The sequence below is a fragment of the Marmota marmota genome, unplaced genomic scaffold (assembly GCF_001458135.2).
Source record: "Marmota marmota marmota unplaced genomic scaffold, marMar, whole genome shotgun sequence".
Taxonomy (NCBI): Eukaryota; Metazoa; Chordata; class Mammalia; order Rodentia; family Sciuridae; genus Marmota; species Marmota marmota.
In genome coordinates this window covers 13,464,997-13,484,320 of record NW_026000240.1, presented here as the reverse complement: position 1 = coordinate 13,484,320, position 19,324 = coordinate 13,464,997, and the positions used below count along the sequence as shown (strand labels likewise).

General features: G+C 39.9%; 1 protein-coding gene across 9 annotated transcripts in view; it reads right to left on the bottom strand.

The window, feature by feature from the left end:
* Window positions 1–19,324, bottom strand: part of Lekr1 (leucine, glutamate and lysine rich 1) — a 171,438-nt gene that overhangs the window by 123,552 nt on the left and 28,562 nt on the right. For all 9 annotated transcript variants that reach the window (XM_048794265.1, XM_048794266.1, XM_015486937.2 and 6 more), the window contains one exon: window positions 2,671–2,790. In XM_048794265.1, the coding sequence (XP_048650222.1) occupies window positions 2,671–2,790 (120 nt within the window). The remainder of the gene's footprint in view (window positions 1–2,670; window positions 2,791–19,324) is intronic.

Below are 19,324 nucleotides of genomic sequence, written 5' to 3'. Positions count from 1 at the left end.
GTGGACAGTGGACGCACAGAGCCCACAGGGCCTACTCTCTCTGCTTCTGCTCACTGCTGCAAGAGCAGGGCTGTGAACCAGGACAGCCTGGAGAAGACTTTGCTGGAGGCGATTAACAAATGAGAGAAGCCTCTAAAGAGAGCACTGTGACCCCAACACAGATGACTGATTTGATCCAAGTTCCTTGAGAATTCATGAAAGAGGTGATCACCACTGAGGGAAGAGCTCAGCATTCTTTCCCTTGCCTGTTTCAGAAAGATTACAATTATAGCTCCTTTTCTTTATCAGAACAATCACCAAGTTTCATGTTCTAAAAGATATTTTTAAATGATCATAAACTAATTTAAAATCAGCTTTTAATGTGCAATAAAAGTCACTGAAATTTACCACCTTTGGTTAGTTTTATTTTTACAGTATGCCTTTTCCTATGCATGCATCTACCAATGAAAATATAAATAAAACCACTAATTATCTGCATTCTTTAACACAAACTTTTATTTGTACTAAATGTCTAGCTGGATGATTATTCCAAAGTTGTTTTTAGCATGTACTATTTTTTTATATATCAGATCCCAGACTCCCAATATGTGACAACTTTTTGGCTAAAAATAAGCAAAAATCACAGATCTATAGAAAACATGTGAATGAACTAAGCAGTTAAAAGTATAACTCTGCTGGGGACAGAGCAATGCCCAGGGTTCAATCCCCAGTACTGTTAAAAAATAAAATAAAATATAAAATGAAATAACTTTACTTGAAGTATGTTATGTCTAACTTTCAAGAACTATACAAATGTGAATAATGAGGATCACTTGTACCTGTTCTACAATATCTTGAAGCCACAGTGATAATGTCATGTACTCCTGGTCCAACCTTCAAACGTAGGGGGTCCCACCATCCATGATGGCACTAGTGGTTAAAACAGCCGGTTTATCCATGACATACCTAGGTGGCCCAGAGTTCATGTAGGAGCCAAGAATGGATACCAATGGTCCTGAATAAAATAGGAGAAGTGTGGCCACCTGGACAGTACTATCCTGCTGGCTCACTACCAGATTTCTATAAAAGGCTAAAGGGATTTTTTTCTTTCTTTCTTTTTTGTTTTGGTTTTGGTACTAGGGATTGAGCCCAGGGATGCTTAACCACTGAGCCCTATTCTCATCCCTTTTTATATTTTATTTAGAGACAGGATCTCACTGAGTTCCTTAGGGCCTAATTAAGTTGCTGAGGCTGGCTTTGAACTTGCAATACTCCTGCTTCAGCCTCCTGAGCTGTTGGGATTACAGGCATGAACCAAAAAAACGGATTTTTGATGACAAAAATGGGCATCTGTGTTCTAAGTAGATTTCACTCATTCATCCATTCCTTCAAAAATTACTTACTGTGCCTCAGTTATGTGCAAAGCATTTATGAAAGGTAGATGGCCAGGAGTTTATTACCAAATAATGCATTAAAAAAACACTAGCCCAGTGAATTTTATTAACAGAATGTTTCTGGTAATAATTAATAGATTAAGAACAAAAACCTAACATTCAAAATATCCAGCATGATTTTACTTATCCTGAATCTGTATCACTTGCCATGTTAATTTAATGTGTTTTGAGCTAAAAGTTACTCAAAACGCAAAAGGAATCATTCTTTCTCATTAATGTTCTCAATATAGTCAATGCTACTTTCACTTATTTATTATTTCTATTTACACTGGGGGATGGAACTGATGGGTGCTCTCCCCTGTACACTCCCACCCCTTCTTATTTTGTTTTTGAGACAGGGTCTCACTAAGTCGCTGAGACCAGCCTCAAATTTGCAATCCTCCTGTCTCAGACTCCTAAATTGCAGGGATTAGAGGCAGGTGCCAGCATGCCCAGCTTCAGTGTAATTTTTAAGAAAAAAATGTACTCAGTACTTTGTTTAGAACATTGTATTTTATCTAAACAGCATATAAATCTGGGAGCGGTGGCACATGCCTGAAATTCCAGCAGCTCAGAAGGGTGAGGTAGGAGGATCTTGAGTTCATAGCCAGCCTCAGCAACTTAGGGAGGTCCTAAACAACTCTGCAAAAGTATTTCTCTAAATAAAATATAAAAAGAGAACTAAGATGTGGCTCAGGGGTTAAGCACCCCTGGATTCAATGCTCAGTACAAAAAAAAAAAAAAAAAGGACTATGTGTGTGTTACACTCCTGTAACTGCCCTAACCCTTTCCCTCTTCTCATTTTCCAGATAGATAGATAGATAGATAGATAGAAAGAAAGAAAGATAGTTAGATAGATCTTCAGAAAGAACAACATTTATGTTAGAGACTCCTAACTTTGGGAGGTTTAGTATTAATATTTAGCAAGTTATCCTATTCTGTCACATTTTATCCGGAGATCAAATACACCAGGGAACACTGATCAAAAGAAATAAAGTAGCTACTGTGTTTTTATTTTATATGTCACTACAAAATAAGAAAAACAAGGTGTTTGCCCAATTTAAATTTTATTAGTGAAACTATTCAGTTGCTATATGGTTCCAAAAAAAAAAAAAAAGCAAAGCTATTTGCGTTTTTCTAAATCATACCAGATACACAAATCATAATACTAAAATATATTTAAATTTTCATAATAAAGTTAGTATTAAATGTATCTTTTAAATTTTTATCATTTTCAACTCTTTAAGTATGATCTTACCTGAAGACTTGTGATAGTCTAATTTTGATTTTTAATTCATGTTGCAAATGACTCAGTTCTTTATGTACTCTTTGATATTCAGTTTGTTGACTTTTTAGCTGTATGCTTGCATCCCGAATTCTAAAAATATAAACAAATAACATCTGTTATAACCTTAAATAGTCCCAAGTGAAAACTGTTTTAAATTAAAATATAAATATACTTTTAATAAAAACAAGTAGAAGAAAAAGATGCATCTTTATACATACTCTATAAATGTACAGAAAAAAAATATGGAGAGAAACTTGCCAACCAGCCAAGATTCCTGGATGGAAAGTGGAACTTATAGGTGGACAAAAAGAGAAAGAATGAGTGGGCTGAGGTTGTGGCTCAGTGGTAGAACACTTGTCTAGCATGTGTGAGGCACTGGGTTCGATCCTCAGCACCACATGTAAATAAAAAAAATAAAGGTCCATCAACAACTAATAAAAATATTAAAAAAAGAGAGAATGAGGAAGAAAAGTAGAACTTTTACTCTATGTGCTTTTGTACTATTCAAATTTTCAGAGATCATGTTTTCATAAATATTAATTAAAATATAAAGTATTAAGTATTTTGTTAAAGTAATTTAAATTTAAAATGTCATAATGGGGGCTGGGATTGTGGCTCAGTGGTGGAGCACTGGCCTAGCATGGGCAGGACCCTGGTTCAATCCTCAGCACCACATTAAAAATAAAGGCATTGTGTTGTGTCCATCTACACCTAAAAAATAAATATTAAAAAATAAAATAAAATGTCACAATGATTTTAAATGTCTATCATTACTAAAAAGGTCATAAGAAAAAATAGCAATTATTTGCCTTTACCCAGTTCCCACTGCCAGTGGCAATCACTTTCAACTTTTTTTTCCTGGTTTAAGATCCAGTTCTGCTATATATATAACTAAGACTGGAATCTTACTGCACACACACATAATCTCACAAAGGACAAGTCCCTTGGCAGCCAGTGTGATGCTGACGTGATAGCTTACATTTACAATGTACCAAGTCCCTGCTCCACCCTCTATTCCCATGGACCTCCATGGAGGAAGAAGCTCCAGCGCTTTCATTCCCTTTCCAGATGATCAGCAGGAAAATAGTGGCTTACTCCATACACTATAAGATCCTCAGCACCACATATACTGAATACTGCTGCAGAATTTAGTCATGTGGCCTCACCTAGACTTGAGTGAAATAAAGCTGGGACACACTGTTCATTACAGGAAGATGAACCCACAAGTGTATTCACAGTCCTGTTACTAAAATGGGATGGAAAACAAATGTTAGGGTTGGTGGCTAATAAAAACTGATCCCCCTACTCTCAACTACACACCTGTACCTGCCCTTACCATACCCCTCCTCTCATCTTCCCAAGATTCAATCCATCATTTTTATTAAAGAACTTATTAAAACACTGTTCTTCATTGGTTAACTAACATTATGTCATGATTATATTTATATTCTTATACAACTTTTTGCAATTAAAAATGGCATTTGCTGGTAAATGGATGAAACTGGAGATTATCATGTTAAGTGAAATAAGCCAATCCCAAAAAACCAAAGGCTGAATGTTCTCTCTAATATGCAGATGCTGACTCACAATAGGCAGCGGGGAGGGGGGGTGGAGGTTCACTGGATTGAACAGAAGGGAAAGGGGGGAAGAGAGTGGGGATGGGAATGGAAAAGACAGTGAATGAACAGGACTTAACTTTTCTATGTTCACATATGAATACATAACCAGTGTAACTCCACAAGAATGGGAAGCTATACTCCATGTATGTGTGATATGTCAAATGCATTATACTGTCATGTATAATTAAAAAGAACAAAAAAAAATTTTAACAGTCTTTTCTTCTTTCTTAGTGTTGTGTATCTATCAAGGCTTCTTAACATGCTAAACTGGGAGAAGCTGTTTTTGCAACTCTGTGTAAGTCTAAAATTATTATAAAATAAAAAGTTATAAAAAGGATGATTCCTACATATACAATGAGTGATTTGTGTAAGTATAACATGTCCATTATTTTAAATATAGAAGTTATCAATATTGGGGGCTGGGGTTACGGCTCAGAGGTAGGGCACTCGCCTAGCATGCGTGAGGCACTGGGTTCAATCCTCAGCACCACATAAAAATAAAATAAAGATATTGTGTCCACCTGTAACTAAAAATAAATGTTAAAAAATTATTAATATTGTTTTAACAGAAAAAATAAAAGGAAATAACCTTCCTGGCCAATCTTAGATGAACAACAATAAAAAAATTATAGTCCTGTGGAATATTATATACAAAATATCATATACAAAAGAGGAATGAAGCAGATCCCTATGTCCTGGCCTGGGAAGCATGGCAAAACTTCTCATTAAGGAGAGAAAAAAGCAAACTGCAACGTACTGTAACTTATAGATCAATAAGCACAACATGAAACCAAGTTCTATGTATACATTCATACATTTAAAATTTTAGAAAACAGGAACAACCTTAGCAATGTTAAGTCAGAGTTACCCTTAGGACATCATACCAATTGGGTGGGAAGGAGGTTCAAAGGGCCTATAGTATTTGCCACAATATTTGAAATACTTTACAATGAAGATATATTTATGTGTTGCTTGAAAATCTAAAATCAGAATTTTTTAAAAAACCTACATGGAGTTAGGCACAGTGCCATATACCTGTAATCCCAGCAGCACAGGAGGCTAAGGATGGGGGGATCACAAATTTGAGGCCAGTCTCAGCAACTTTAGAAAAGCCCTAAGCAACTTAGTAAGACACGGTCTCAAAATAAAAAATAAAAAGGGCTGGGGATGTGGCTCAGTGGTTGAACACCCTTGGGTTCAATCCCAGTACAAAAAACAAACAAAAAAACAAACAACCCTATCTGGTCTTATTGTTTGTGTATAAGCATGTCTCAGGTTTATAAATGGGAAAATATCTAGAAATATTAGAAAGAAACTTAAGTTTATATAGTAGCACATTGGTGAATAATAAGCTGTTTTAAGGTAAGTATTAAACTTTCCTTGATACTGCCCTACTCCAGGGCTGGGGTACAGCTCAGTGGTGGAACACCTGCCTAGCAGGTTCCAGGCCCTGTTAGCTGGGTGTGGTGGCACATGTCTGCAGACCCAGCCACTCAGGATTGAGGCCAATCTTGAGACCTTGTCTCAAAAAACAAAACATCTAAATAATAGCCTATTCCAACTATTATGAGTTTTCAGTTTGTATTTTTACAAAACACTTTTCTTTTTGTCATTAGAAAAATGCACACTAAGACACTTTCCAAGGTCCATCTTTGAAGACATTTTCGGAATGAAGGTCAGGCCTGAGTAACACCCCAGCCCTCTGACTACAGTCCTGAGAAGCTTGATCACCTGGCCTCTGCGTTGGCTATGGTAGCATACTTGCTGTCTTCATATCGAATACTAGCATGGTTACAAACTACATGAGCAGAGAAGCAGCAGTGTCCACCTCGACTGTATGTATCAGGTCGGCTTTATGAAGTAAACAGTTCACAGAATGCTGCAATACGGTATGTGCTGTGCAAGCCACAGCTTTCTCTGAGCAGTCATGATTTTGCACAGAGTTTGAACGCTTTGTTGACGTGAGGACATGATGTTGTCTAGTCAGGCACTGTTCCTGAAAACTGTGAGACTAACAGCATGTTCCAGTGGAGAGTCCTGTACTGGAGTGAGATGACCTGTACTGTAAGCCTCTTGCCAATGCAGCTATGAGAACAGCACATTTATTACTCTTATCTATTTCCCAGTTTTTCTTAGTCAACTTGATTAAAATAGATTGTGAGAATTTCTGAGTTGTAAAACAAAGGAGGGGAATGTATTATCAAGCCTTTTATATCATTTTCATTTTCATTATCTATTCATATTACTCATAATGAAATTATTCTAAAGAAAAACATTTTAACATCAAATATTAGGGAAAAAAAGATGATCCCATCATTAGGCATCTTAATCTATTAGGCACCTGTAATCTATGCTCTTTTTTTGTCAAACTCGGGGGTGTAAATATTAATTTGTTTTTAGTCTTTCCTTCAGACTGGTTTTGCAGCAATCAAAGATGAGAGATGGAAGTTCAAAGTCTGGAAAAATGATGTGGGAGACATTCAGGCTTGCATTCTACCAAGGTCTCATAGGCGCAGGCATCCAAGTATCAAGGGAAAGTTAGGAGCGCAACAAAGAAATCAATCAAAACAAGCAGGTACTTCAGTTGCTGGGAAATAAACTTCAGAAACCCACATACATCTGCCCATGAGGACAAGCCGCTCTCTAACTGCTCCCCTGGAGTTAACCACCGCCTGAGGACAGTGAGAAAAGTGAATTCTGAGTCAAGAGAATAGAGGATGCGGTGGCGAGTCCAAGTCCTACATTGAGAAAAATCACTTAGGGTTCAATAAAACTGGAAGGAACTCTTATTCAGCAGAGAAGACATGAGTGGAAACCAGGCTGCTTTAGCTGTTTTCACAAAAGCTACTGCAGCTTCAGAAATACCAGCAGGAGCAAGCACTGGACCAAGAATGTCACTGACATATGAGCCTATGGGACATCAATAATTTTTAAAACAAAATTATCTGTAAATACAAATACTCAATTTCCTTAGGAGTGGTATTACCTTGCTTTTATTTAGAAAATTGGTGTGACATTCAAAATTCCTACAAAATTCTTAGTTACTAAACTATATCCTTTTGTTAGGACAGTCTTAATTTTATACCAGTCATTCTCCTTTATGTACATTATTAATGCACTGAAAGTACCCAAAAAGGTAGGAGAAAGGTACCTTGCACTAGACAAAATCAACACTGCTTTTTAAATTAACCTCATGTAATTAATTTCATTGGAGCTTTATTTGGTCTTTGATTATTCACTTACTTTCCTCTGGTCTCTTTAATATGCAGATATTCAATTAAAATAACAGATCTTTCTTTGATTAAATATAATAGTCTTCAGTTTCATTAACACAGAAGCAGAAGTTAAAAATATTAACTCTAGGGCTGGGGCTGGGGTTCAGTGGTACAGCGCTTGCCTGGCATGTGTGAGGCACTGAGTTTGATTCTCAGCACTGCATATAAATAAAGGTTCATTAACAACTAATTAAAATATATTGAAAAAGAAAAAAATATTAACTCTAGCTTCATAAAACACTAAACACCTAATTCTGTATTGCAGGGGCAGGGATGAAATATGATTTCACAAAAAGAAAGGCAAAATATTTTACTGTATTTTTCTTAAAGGTAAGAAATAGAAGACAACTTGGGAATAAATGAAATCTCTATTGTTTTAAGTGCTCTTAATAAAATCACATTGTTTACATAGGACAGTATTTTAAATATCGCTACCATCACTTTAAAGTACAGTCAGCCCTCCATATCTGGATTCTAATCCATAGATTCAATCAAACTTAGATTTAGAATATTTGAGGAAAATCTGCATCTGAAGTGAACACATTTATATATTTTTCTTGTCATTATTCCATAAACAATACAATGAAAACTCCAAAAAGTCAATATCAGTTATCTTAGGAAGTGATATTAAGGGCAATCTTTTTCATCTATTTTTAAATAGTCTATAATGTGCATAATATACACAGTGAAAATAAGAGATTTAATTTTTGTTAAGACAATAGATAAGCAAATAATTTATAAATTCATGTTTAAAACTTAAGTCCTTTCTGTTGCTATAACTAAATTCCAGACTGAGTAATTTACAAAGAATAAATGTTTATTTGGTTCACATTTCTGAAGACTGGAATACGGGATATCGTTGAGCTCCCTCTTGCTGGTGGGGACTCTGCATAATCCCAAAGTGGTGTGGGACATGGAGTGCTGAGGAAGCACCCAGTCCAGGGCCCTCCACAGCTTAGAAAGTCGCAGTCCCAGTGGATCAGGGTTGGACCTTCGTGTATTACTTACCTCCCAAAGGTCCCACTCCCATACCACAGCCAATTAGTTCCTACCCTCTTGCTATCTTAAAATGGGGACTGAACTTTAACATTGGTTTTGGCATGGAAAAACCACATCCAATCCATAGCACTCACCTCTGTCCTCCCAAAACTTGACCTTCTCATAAAAACTACATTCATTCCTTCCAATATCTTCAATGTTTTCATTTGTGTCAGCATCAGTTCAAAAGTCTAAAGTCTCTGGGACTGCAAATTGGTGCAACCACTATGGAAAGCAGTATGGAGATTCCTCAGAAAACTTGTAATGGAACCACCATTTGACCCAGCTATCCCATTTCTCAATTTATACCCAGAGGATATACTACATACTACATACTACAGCATACTACAGTGACACAGCCACATCAATGTTTATAGCAGTTCAATTCACAATAGCTAAACTATGGAAATAACCCAGGTGCCCTTCAACAGATGAATGGATAAAGAAAATATATGTGTAGAACATATATTCAATGGAATATTACTCAACTTTAAAGAAGAATGAAATTATGACATTTGCAGGTAAATGGATAGAGTTGGAGACTATCATGCTAAGCTAAATAAGTCAATCCCAAAAAAACCAAAGGCCGAATGTTTTCTCTAATATGTGGATGTTAATTCACCTTGGGGGTGGGGCGGGGGGCATCAGGGAACAATAGAGTTACCTTAGATTAGGTAGAGAGGAGTTGGGGGGGAGGAATATGGGGTTAGGAAGGATAGTAGAATGAAACAGGCATTATTACTCTGTGTGTGTGTGTGTGTGTGTGTATGTATTATGTATGTATGACCAGTGTAATTCTATAACATGTACAATCAGAAAAATTAGAAATTATATCCCATCTATACGTATATCAAAGTGCATAAATGTAGTCTACTGTCATGTATAACTAATTAAAATAAATTTTAAAATTTTTTTAAAAGTCCAAAGTCTGATCTGAGATTCCAGCTATGAACCTGTAAAATCAGTTATTTGCTTCCAATATGCAACAGTGGGACAGGAATAGGGTACACACTCACAGTCTTGAACAAAAAAATAGGTTATAAAAAGGTGCGGGGGGCATATAGAACCAGCCCAAAGCAAGTCTGAAACTCAGCAGGGCAGACAATGAACCCTGAAACTTTGTACTAATCCTTCAGTCCAAGGTTGCCTCCTGGACACGATGGAGTGGGGGCCCGGGCACCCACAGCTTTGCTGGGCTCAGCCCACGGGGCTGCTCTCTTGGGTTGCACCTAGTACACAGAGTGTGGCTAGGATGCAGTTTGGGTCTGAAATGTCCCTGAAGGCCCACATATTAAAGGCTTGTTCCCCAGAGTGGCACCACTAAGAGGACGGGAGCCTGTATGTGGTGGGTCTAGTCAGAGTCTTGGTCACTGGGGATATACATTTAGAAAGGACGCGATGCCCTTTCTCCTTTTCACTTGCTGGCCTCAAGGAAACAGGTAGCTCCTCACATGATCTCTACCCTGAGGCAGTACCTCGCCACAGGTCAAAGCCACACAGCCAACTGATGGTAGGCTGGAAACTCCCAAACTGAGAACCAAGAGAAAGCTTTTCTCTTTACAGTTCGATTATCTCAGGGATTTGCTGCTATACTCAGGTATGTGTACTCAATTACAGAAAGGCGACTAACAAGCTGCCAGGGCCAAAGGCTTGCATCCTCTGGAGCAGTGGAGGCACAGTCCTGTGGGGCTGGTTGAAGCCATAGTTGGGTGGCCTGCGCTGCACCAAGTCACTGGAAGCAGAGTCCTGCAGGGTCCTGGAGAATACTTACGTCCTGTTCCCTGAACCATGCTGTTCTCCTAGGTCTCTGGCCCTATGATACGAGGGGTGACCTGGAAGGTCCGTAAGATGGCCTTAGGGCCTCTACCCCATTCTCTTGACCAATGGTGCCGGGCTTCTTTCAGATCATGTTATCTCTTCAGCAACCAGTCCCTGGGCCACTTGAGGGCACTCTGCCCAGCATGCCTTTCATCCTATATACCACCTAGCTAAGGTGCTTCCTAATTTTATATCCTGCTTCCTTTTTAAGTTATCAACACAAAAACAAATTTATCTTTCAATGATTCATTTCTCTTTCATATTAGCATCACAGTTAGCAGTAACTTCACAGCAGCCTAAAGCATTGCTCTCTAGAAATCTCTTCCACCAGTTTGCCATCACTCTTAAATACAGCCTTCCACCACCTCCTGGCATCTGTAGTGTTCGCTGTCACTGTGCAGCAAGGGTAGCCTTTTCTCTGATTCCCAAGGAGATGCTCCCTGTTTGCACATGCAGCCTCCTGAGCATGGCGGCTCCTGCCCATCTTTCCATCGTACACACATGCGACCACTCAGCCAGTCTCAAAGAACTCCCAACTTTGCCTAGTTTTCTTCTCTTCTACTTAAGGTCTTTCTCAACCTTAACACTCTGTTCATGGAGATATAGTCTTTCAAAAAACTGCTCCTCCAAATTCTTCCAGGCTCTGCCCATAACCCAATCCCAAAGTCACCTGCACATTTTCAGGTATTAGCAACAGCCCTGCCCTTGGCACCAAGTCTCTGTCTTAGTCCATTTTCTGTTGCTATACGTGAATACTATGGACTGGGTCACTTATAAAGGTTTGTTCAGCTCTTGGTTCTAGTGGCCAGGTGTGGTCAAGGGGCCACCCCTCTGGTGAGAACTGCTGGTGGGAACTCTCTGTAGAATCCTGAGCAGGGCAGGGCATCACATGGCAGGTGGGATGCAACAAGAGACAGAGCCAAACTGGCCTATATAACAGACCTGCCCTCCAAATAACTGACTAATCCAGTAATACACCAATGGATAGATCATTCACGAAGGCAGAGCCCCCCATGACCTACTCATTCTTAAAGGTTCTGCCTCTTAACAGCTTATAATGGGGATTAAATTTCAACAAGTGTTTTAGTGGGGACATTTAACCATAGTAGGAATTATGAAAAAAATGAGTTCATTGAAATGTAATATGGAAGATCATTTATTAATAAACCCCAAAATATCACTAGATTACATGTGTGGTTTTAAACACTAGTCTAGTCACATGTTTTTCTGTGAAAAGTTTCAAGAGAATGATATGTGAGCTTTCATAGATAATGCAGAAAACTGTAAGATGTTCAAAGAGTCATTAAAATTACCATAATGAGGAAAACATTCAATTCAAAAATTTGGGATTTTCTTTCTTTTTATTTTTCTTTTTTGGATTTGAAACAAAAGTAACCAGCTCAATAGAAGAAAAAGAGAATATGCACTATTTTTAACATCAGCTCAAATTGTAATTATCCTAGGGGAAAAAGAAAAGTAAAAATCGTTCACTCAAAATTACAATCGCACACTGCCGAGCACAGGTGAGGACTCAGAAGCAATGGAGGGTGCCTGTCCTGTAGCTCCCTGAGGTGGGGGAAAGGGTGATAAAGACCTGAAGAGGCAGCCTCTGTGGCAAGGGGTCCACTGCCCCGTGTGTTCCGGAACACAGGAAGACTCTGCTAAAATCTCCGTGAGCATCCTTGAGAAAAAATGTTTAGAGGAGGAAGAGGAGGGGACAGCAAAGGAGGGAGGGCACTATTTAGGAGGAATGGAATGAAGCAAAGAAAGTTTACTAGAAAAACTTTTATTTTCTTCTCAAAATATTTAGCAATCAGGAAAAAAATGTGTTATTATGGTTACTTCCATATCAAAGATCAAATAGTTTCATAATGCTCTAGTGCCATTTAAAAATACCCAAAGAATCATTCAACAAGATATTATGCATTCTTCTTTTTACAACAATAAGAACACAGACATGCATGATATTAATAAAATTCAAACTACTGCTTACCATAATGAGAAAAACATTCAATTCTGAATTATCAAATCATGTAAAAATATAATGGTCAAAATACTGTGGTGAACACTGAAGAACCTATTTTACTTTTGGACAACTTTTCTGCTCTCAGCACTTCACTAAACATTCTCTGATTCAACCTTAACCTCATACTGAAAGTCTCATGCCTAGTGGCAATGCCATTAGAAAATGTAAAGTGGGGCTGGGGATATGTGGCTCAAGTGGTAGCATGCTCGCCTGGCATGCGTGCGGCCCGGGTTCGATCCTCAGCACCACATACAAACAAAGATGTTGTGTCCACCGAAAACTAAAAAATAAATATTAAAAAATTCTCTCTCTCTCTCTCGCTCTCTCTCTCTCTCTCTCTAAAAATTAAAAAAAAAAAGAAAATGTAAAGTGGTTTTTTTTTTTTTTTTCAGATTATCAAATAGCATCACTACAGTCTCTGGTTAAATTTAAGCAGATGCATATAGGGTTCTCAAAACTCCTTCAGGTGCAGGGTTGGCTAGGAGCACCGTCACACTAATCATTTTGTAAAATGTTCTGTGATGAATGTCAGCCAGCGATGAGCTGTGTCAAGACCACCTGGGGTCTGCAATGGGCAGCCTTATAGTTGCCAAGTTTAGAAAGTTACCAACTGGTCCTTGAGCATGTTTTATTTGACTTGCAGAGTGGATCCTTTTTAAAATGAGCACCAGTATTGTAACTTTGAGTGATTTTTAGTAAAGATCCAGATTCTCTGCTTCTCTTTGACAATCAAGTAATTCAGAAACAATGGGACCACCCACTCTCCCACAAAAAAAGCCAATCTTTTGGAACAACTGCCTCCTCTAATGAACATGCATTTTTCAGTTTACTATAGCTCCCACCTACCTCTTTCTCTCACTTATTCTGGATACCCTATAGACATTTGAGTTTGCTATATTGTCTAATTCTAAAATTCACTGGCTGAATTTTAGATGTTCTAAGAATCCACATAAAGCCAATCTGAACAGTGTTTCCGTAAAAAGTATAAAGTGGCTGCCTGCCATTCATTTGAGAAATTCTTTTAAGAATAAATGAATTCTATTTTTATTTTGCATACTGAAAAACCCGGCAGAGAGAAAGACAGAAAATGATTAAAGTCATGGGGAAAATCTGAATTTACACTGACAGTTACCAAGATACTAGAACTTGCAGGCAAGGAGAAGCCACAACTGCTCCAAACTGTAGGTCATCAGGAAAATGATGACCGCAGCAGCCCTGCAGCAGCTCCACAAGGGCACGAGCACTATGCTTTCTAGGTGCTTTTCATTTAAACCTCCTGGGAAATCCCAACTCCAGCTTCTCAGCTTCCTTTTGGGTCTAATCAAGGGATTTTGTTTGGTTTTTAGCAGTATTCTTGCCACAATAAATGCTTTATTAATGTTTTCTAGTGTTGTCCAAATGTGTTCTGCAGTAAGTGCCCCACGGCAACCCAGAATGGCTTCACAATGAAGAAAAACAGAAACAACACACTCCTTCACAGTAATATAATGAACTCCAACTACACATACCACCTGCCTGGGCTGCTACAACACGCTATAGATTGGGTGGCTCATAAACAACAGAAATTCACTTTTCATAGCCCCAGGAGCTGAGAAGTCCAAGGTCCAGGGGCCCTCAGGCTCAGTGTCGAACAAGGGCCACTTCCTGGGTCCCAAGGCCATCCTCACTGGAACCTCACTTAGAGGAGAGCAAGGGAGTGCTCCAGGGGATCTTCCCTAAGTGCCCAATGGTCACACCTCTGTGGGTTAGGTTTTCAACACATGAATTCAGGGAGGATATAAGTATTCAGATCAAAGAGCTCTGCTAATATTTAGAGTGAATCACCAAGCAAAGATAGAAGTATTTTCCAAATAAAGTGGGATCACAGAACACTTTCTCAATACTTCTTAGGAACCTTACTTTGAGAAGCAAGGCTTTATTTTTAGCATTAATTTTATAATCATTGTATGTAACTAATTTTATTTAAAATGCCTAGTGAGTCCTGAAGGGTTTTTCTGCCTACATGAGCTGTCCACAGTGACAGGGACTCCAGCCCAGCGCAGAACCCATATACTGTTTCAGGGGACTGTTTCAAGCACTCCTTTCGCAGACTGCATGGGCAAGCCAATGTGCCCACCCAGTTCCCAAGTAGGAAGGGACAGTAGGGGTATTTTTTACACCCCAAAACACAATTACCATTTCTTTGACAGTCCTACATCTATAAATTCTGTTTCTATCATCCTGGTGAAGCTGAATGCTAATATTTTTCTTATAAAAGATCAGTAAGGCCAATCTGAAAGATACACCAAGAGAGCTGATGAGCAGTTTTTCTCATGCCCCCAGACTGTCACGCTGTCAAATCCAGAGTCCGCCTTATCTGATCTTCAAATATCTGGCAAGTAGCCCATATCATGCACTTAAGAGCTGTGAATAAAAGCCACACCCAGGACAGACTCCCAGGTGCCTTCATCCAAGAAGGCTGAAGACAGAGACTCTGGGATTTCCTTTTCCTTTCTCCACTCTCAGAGAACCGAAGCCTCCCTGGACAGCAAAGGCATAGGCAGAATTCCGGAGCCCTTCAAGGGCAAAGTGTCCCACATACTCTGACCTATAGACTCTGGCATTCCACAAGAAGCACTACAAGAAACAGAGGCCAGCTGAGGAGGATCTCGCGCGTCTCTGGATGGTTCCTTCACTCCACATGAACCTCTGCTAAGCAGGCCTGAGGCACCTCATCCTTGCAGCCAGACCACACTACATCTCAGCCATGATTCTTCCACTCAGAGTCCCAACTGAGTCATGCATTTATTCATTCATCAAAAAACTTCAGTTAGTGCAGAAGAAAAAGCTGCTTCTCCACAGACAACTTAAAAAATAAGGGCTGGGAAAAGAGAAAACAAACTTAAGTGGGGTTGGGGGGTGAGCACAATAGAACAAGGCACATTTAAGTAGCCATCTTTCCCATATCAGCAGCCCTCCAATCTGCTAGCTGATTCTAACAGGTACTTTCAATCCTTTTATTTTTGTTTCTCCTTCTGTGCTTCTTAAAAATCTTCAGCTTAATGGCTGAAGAAAGCCCCTAACTTCATAAAATCATTTATTTCATGAAAATAAACTTAAAAAGGAAACAATTCACAAACCTATGTGTGGCTCAGTGACACAATCTTGTGGACATAGCACCAGTTCTTTCAGTGGGCCATGTTATCTACTCCAGGGTAAGCCTGAGCGTGAGCACGTTCTGTTGATAAGACTGGTCATAACACATCCATGTCTCCAACTGCACGTTCTCTTCTTAAAAGGAATGTTACCCAACTTCCTTTTCCCCATTCTCAAACCTTCTTTGGCCACCTCCTGTGCAATCACCTTTGACTGGACAGTTTCCACACAGTGGAAATCTGTAGTAACTGAGAATATAGTGGACAGCGTTGCACACTGGAAAACAAGACAACCTCTCCGTGCACGGATGCATATCACAATGTTCCTTGTATCATACATGGAGTGCTGACAGAAAGCAGAGGTGAGCAAGAGACACACTCTTCACATTTCTCTTTTCTTGACATGGAAGTCATTTAAAATACAGAATAAAGCACAAGCCTGAGCACATTCCAAGAGGTGCGTGACATTCCTATGATATACGGGGTAAAGTCAAAAGGAAATCCAACATGAACATTATAGCTTCATTTCAGAGGTTTCAGTCATTCAGCAAATGGAGAAATGCCCACCTGTGCCCACCACTATACTAGGTCATGCAGGGACATAGGGAAGGTGAAGACACAGTTCTGTTCTAAAAGAGTCTAACATATTAAGAAGGCAACACTTAACATCAACAAAAAGACAACGAGACTCCACACACTCAACTGCTAGGGTATCTTAAAGCCTGAGTTCTAAAGGGGATCAAAAAAGACACTAAGGGAAGAACTAGAGGTAACATCATCAAAGAGAAGGCTCTCAAAGGACAAAAATAACCACAAAGAAACAAACAGTAGCTTATTTTGGTGAGGGAAAAAATATGTGAAAAACACTGAATGAGAATGGTTTCAGAGTTTTTCATAGTAACTAAAATCTATATCAAAATTGTAGTTTTTGACATACTGAAATTAGTTATTTCCTTAAAATTAATTGTAAATCCTAGGACAGTTCCAGATTGAACTTACTGCTCAAGAATCATTATTGATAGCACCTCCTTTTCTCTCAAAAATTTCCCAAATTGGACCATAAATTTTGTGGTCATCTTATAATGTGCTATCTTAGCATAGAATACTTAACATTCTTTCATTTTAAGAAGATTATTTTGTTTAAACATCATGGGGAAGGACGTTTGCCAAGATTTGTCCTTGATTCCTTTATGAAGACTACTGGTTTTCTAAATTATCAAGGATACACCACAATTATCAGGGATGCAAGTGTTTATGAGTCTCTCTACAGCATAAGGGTCCAAATGAAATCAGGGGAATTCATTTTTAGAATCCAAATTAAAGCTAGAACTCAGAGTCCTCCTGATGAAATATCTTCTTCAGCCTCAATTAACACTATCATTAAAAAACATTCTGGGGGCATATACAGGATGGTGCTAGGGTGGATAAAGCCAGGTATGGGTAAAGGGGTACAAAAATGTCCCAAATACAGCCTCCACTCTCTAGCTGTTTATGATAGCCTGATTGTTCTACATCTACCCCTCTGTCCATCACCTATCCATCCGCCATTACAGAACAGCACACACTAGGTACAAATAAGAAATGTAGGCAATGGATGTATGCAACAGGGATTGCATCTAGCTACATATAACAGAAACCAGCCTACGGGACATTGATTATTTTCATATAACAAGAAATCTAGAGAGAGGCTTTTCAGAGCCAGTAGAAGGATGCCAAGATGTCACCAAGGACTGGGCTCTTTCCCTTCTCAGAACTCCACGCTCATCCTTGCAGTACGTTCGTTCACCACTGGGAAGGCTGGGCTCCCTCAGCCTGTTCTCTGGATTTCAAGTAGGAAGGAGACGAGAGCAACAAAGGGGAAAGGGGGTGCAAATCTTCCCAGAAACCCCTAGAAGATTTTCACTTACATCTCATTTGACATAATCTTCAAGAAAGTCACCCTTAATTGCAAAGGAGGGAAGTGTCTGGCCTTTTCCTCATCCCCAGAGAAAGTTCAGCTCTTTTGCTCAGAGACTCAGACAATGGAGAATTACTCAAACGTAGGAGCCATCATATTCGTTTCCTATCTTCTCATAAATGAATCAATTCAACAAATACTGGTAGAACATTACCATGTGCTAGACAACTATGATAGGTGCTAGGGATAGACAAAGCAAAGAAATGAGACTGGTTTTCAGGAAACTTAGAACCAGGAATGCGAAATGACTGTAATTAAAGACATCTATGAAAGGGAAACCAAAGGACCCCATGGGCACCTGCCAGCCTTGACAAATGCCTGGTGGAGCATCTGTCACCTCATCCAAGCCGGAACAAAGCAGATGGTGAAAAGGTGGTGAGAGGGGGAAGAGTCCCAGAGGAAGATACAATGCATTCAAAAGACCAGAGTATGTTACCTCTTACGAGCTGAAAAGGAAGCTAAGGTGACTGAAACCAAGAGTGAGGCTGTGGCAAGCAGGAAGACAGGGATTCCTTACCTCATTCAAAGGACGACATGAACCCCAGTAGGAAAAGCAGCAGAACGCAATGGTCAGGTATGCATTCTGACACAATCGTCTGGACAGAGATAAGGATGGGTTAGAGATAGGCAACAGGTAGGGCAGGCCCAAGATGGCTATAGTTATACTCCCTCACTGAGGCTTCTGGTGAGGCGTGTTTTTAGTATGTAGCCAAGGTCATGAATGTCCTGATTCTGCATATGTACTCAAGGTTATGAACATCTGCTTGCCAGCATGCGCTCACTGTATAACCTGTTGGCAATGTGCCTTCTTTGTTTAGCCTGGATATAAAAAAAATGCCTGGGGAAGGACTGGGGGCTGCTGCTACCCGAATACCAACATGGCTCCTAGCCCAACTGCACCTTAAAACTTCTTTCGCCTGCCAGAAGCCCAAGTACGTTTCCTAGGGTCTGAGTCCATGCAAGAAAATTGGCACAGTTGCCAGGATCCCACGAAGGTGAAAGGTGCCTCAGCCCCAGTGGGCAGGAGAGGGGGAGGAGGGCTCACCCTCTGACCACCAAGCAGCATGATGTTTGGTCCTATTAGCATGGACTCCTGTGGTGAGCTGGGATACAATGGATGGGTGCCCTGCGAGCACAGAGAAGACTTCACCAGCAGTTGGCTCTGCCTATGATATGATGTGCCGTGGACAGTAGTGGGACAAGTGGGGTGAATTATTTCTCACTGCCCTGCAGGCAAACATGGACCCAGTGGGACAGCTGTGAACAGAGCAGCAGAGCCCAGGCAATAGCCCACAGCCAAGGAGGACGTGGCAGTGGAGGTGCAGATGGGATAGAGAAAAGGCCTGAGGAGGCACACACAGCCACTGGGGCTGAGGGGTGGGTGTTCCTTACAGCTCTGAGTGCAGAACCCGAAAGACTGCCAAGATAAAGGAGGTGCAAGACAAAGAAGAGACTGTGGAAGCCAGGAAGGGTCTCTGGAGGAGGATCTCTGCACCTTAAAAATACCCCCAGCCCCCTTGCTAGTGCGATGGAGTCAGAAGAGGAGGAGGAGAATGAAGACTGACACCTGCAAGCCCGGCCAGTGGAAATGCAAAAAATGAAACAATCAAATCCACCATGTTCCTCCTGTCAAGCAGAGTTGGTGAACTTGGGAAAATAATTTAGACAGAAGTCGGGAGAGCCCCTGGCTGCTTTGTTGTCATGCCTGTGAGATTTAGGGGTGGATGGCATTATGTATAGTGCCCTAAAAATGGAGG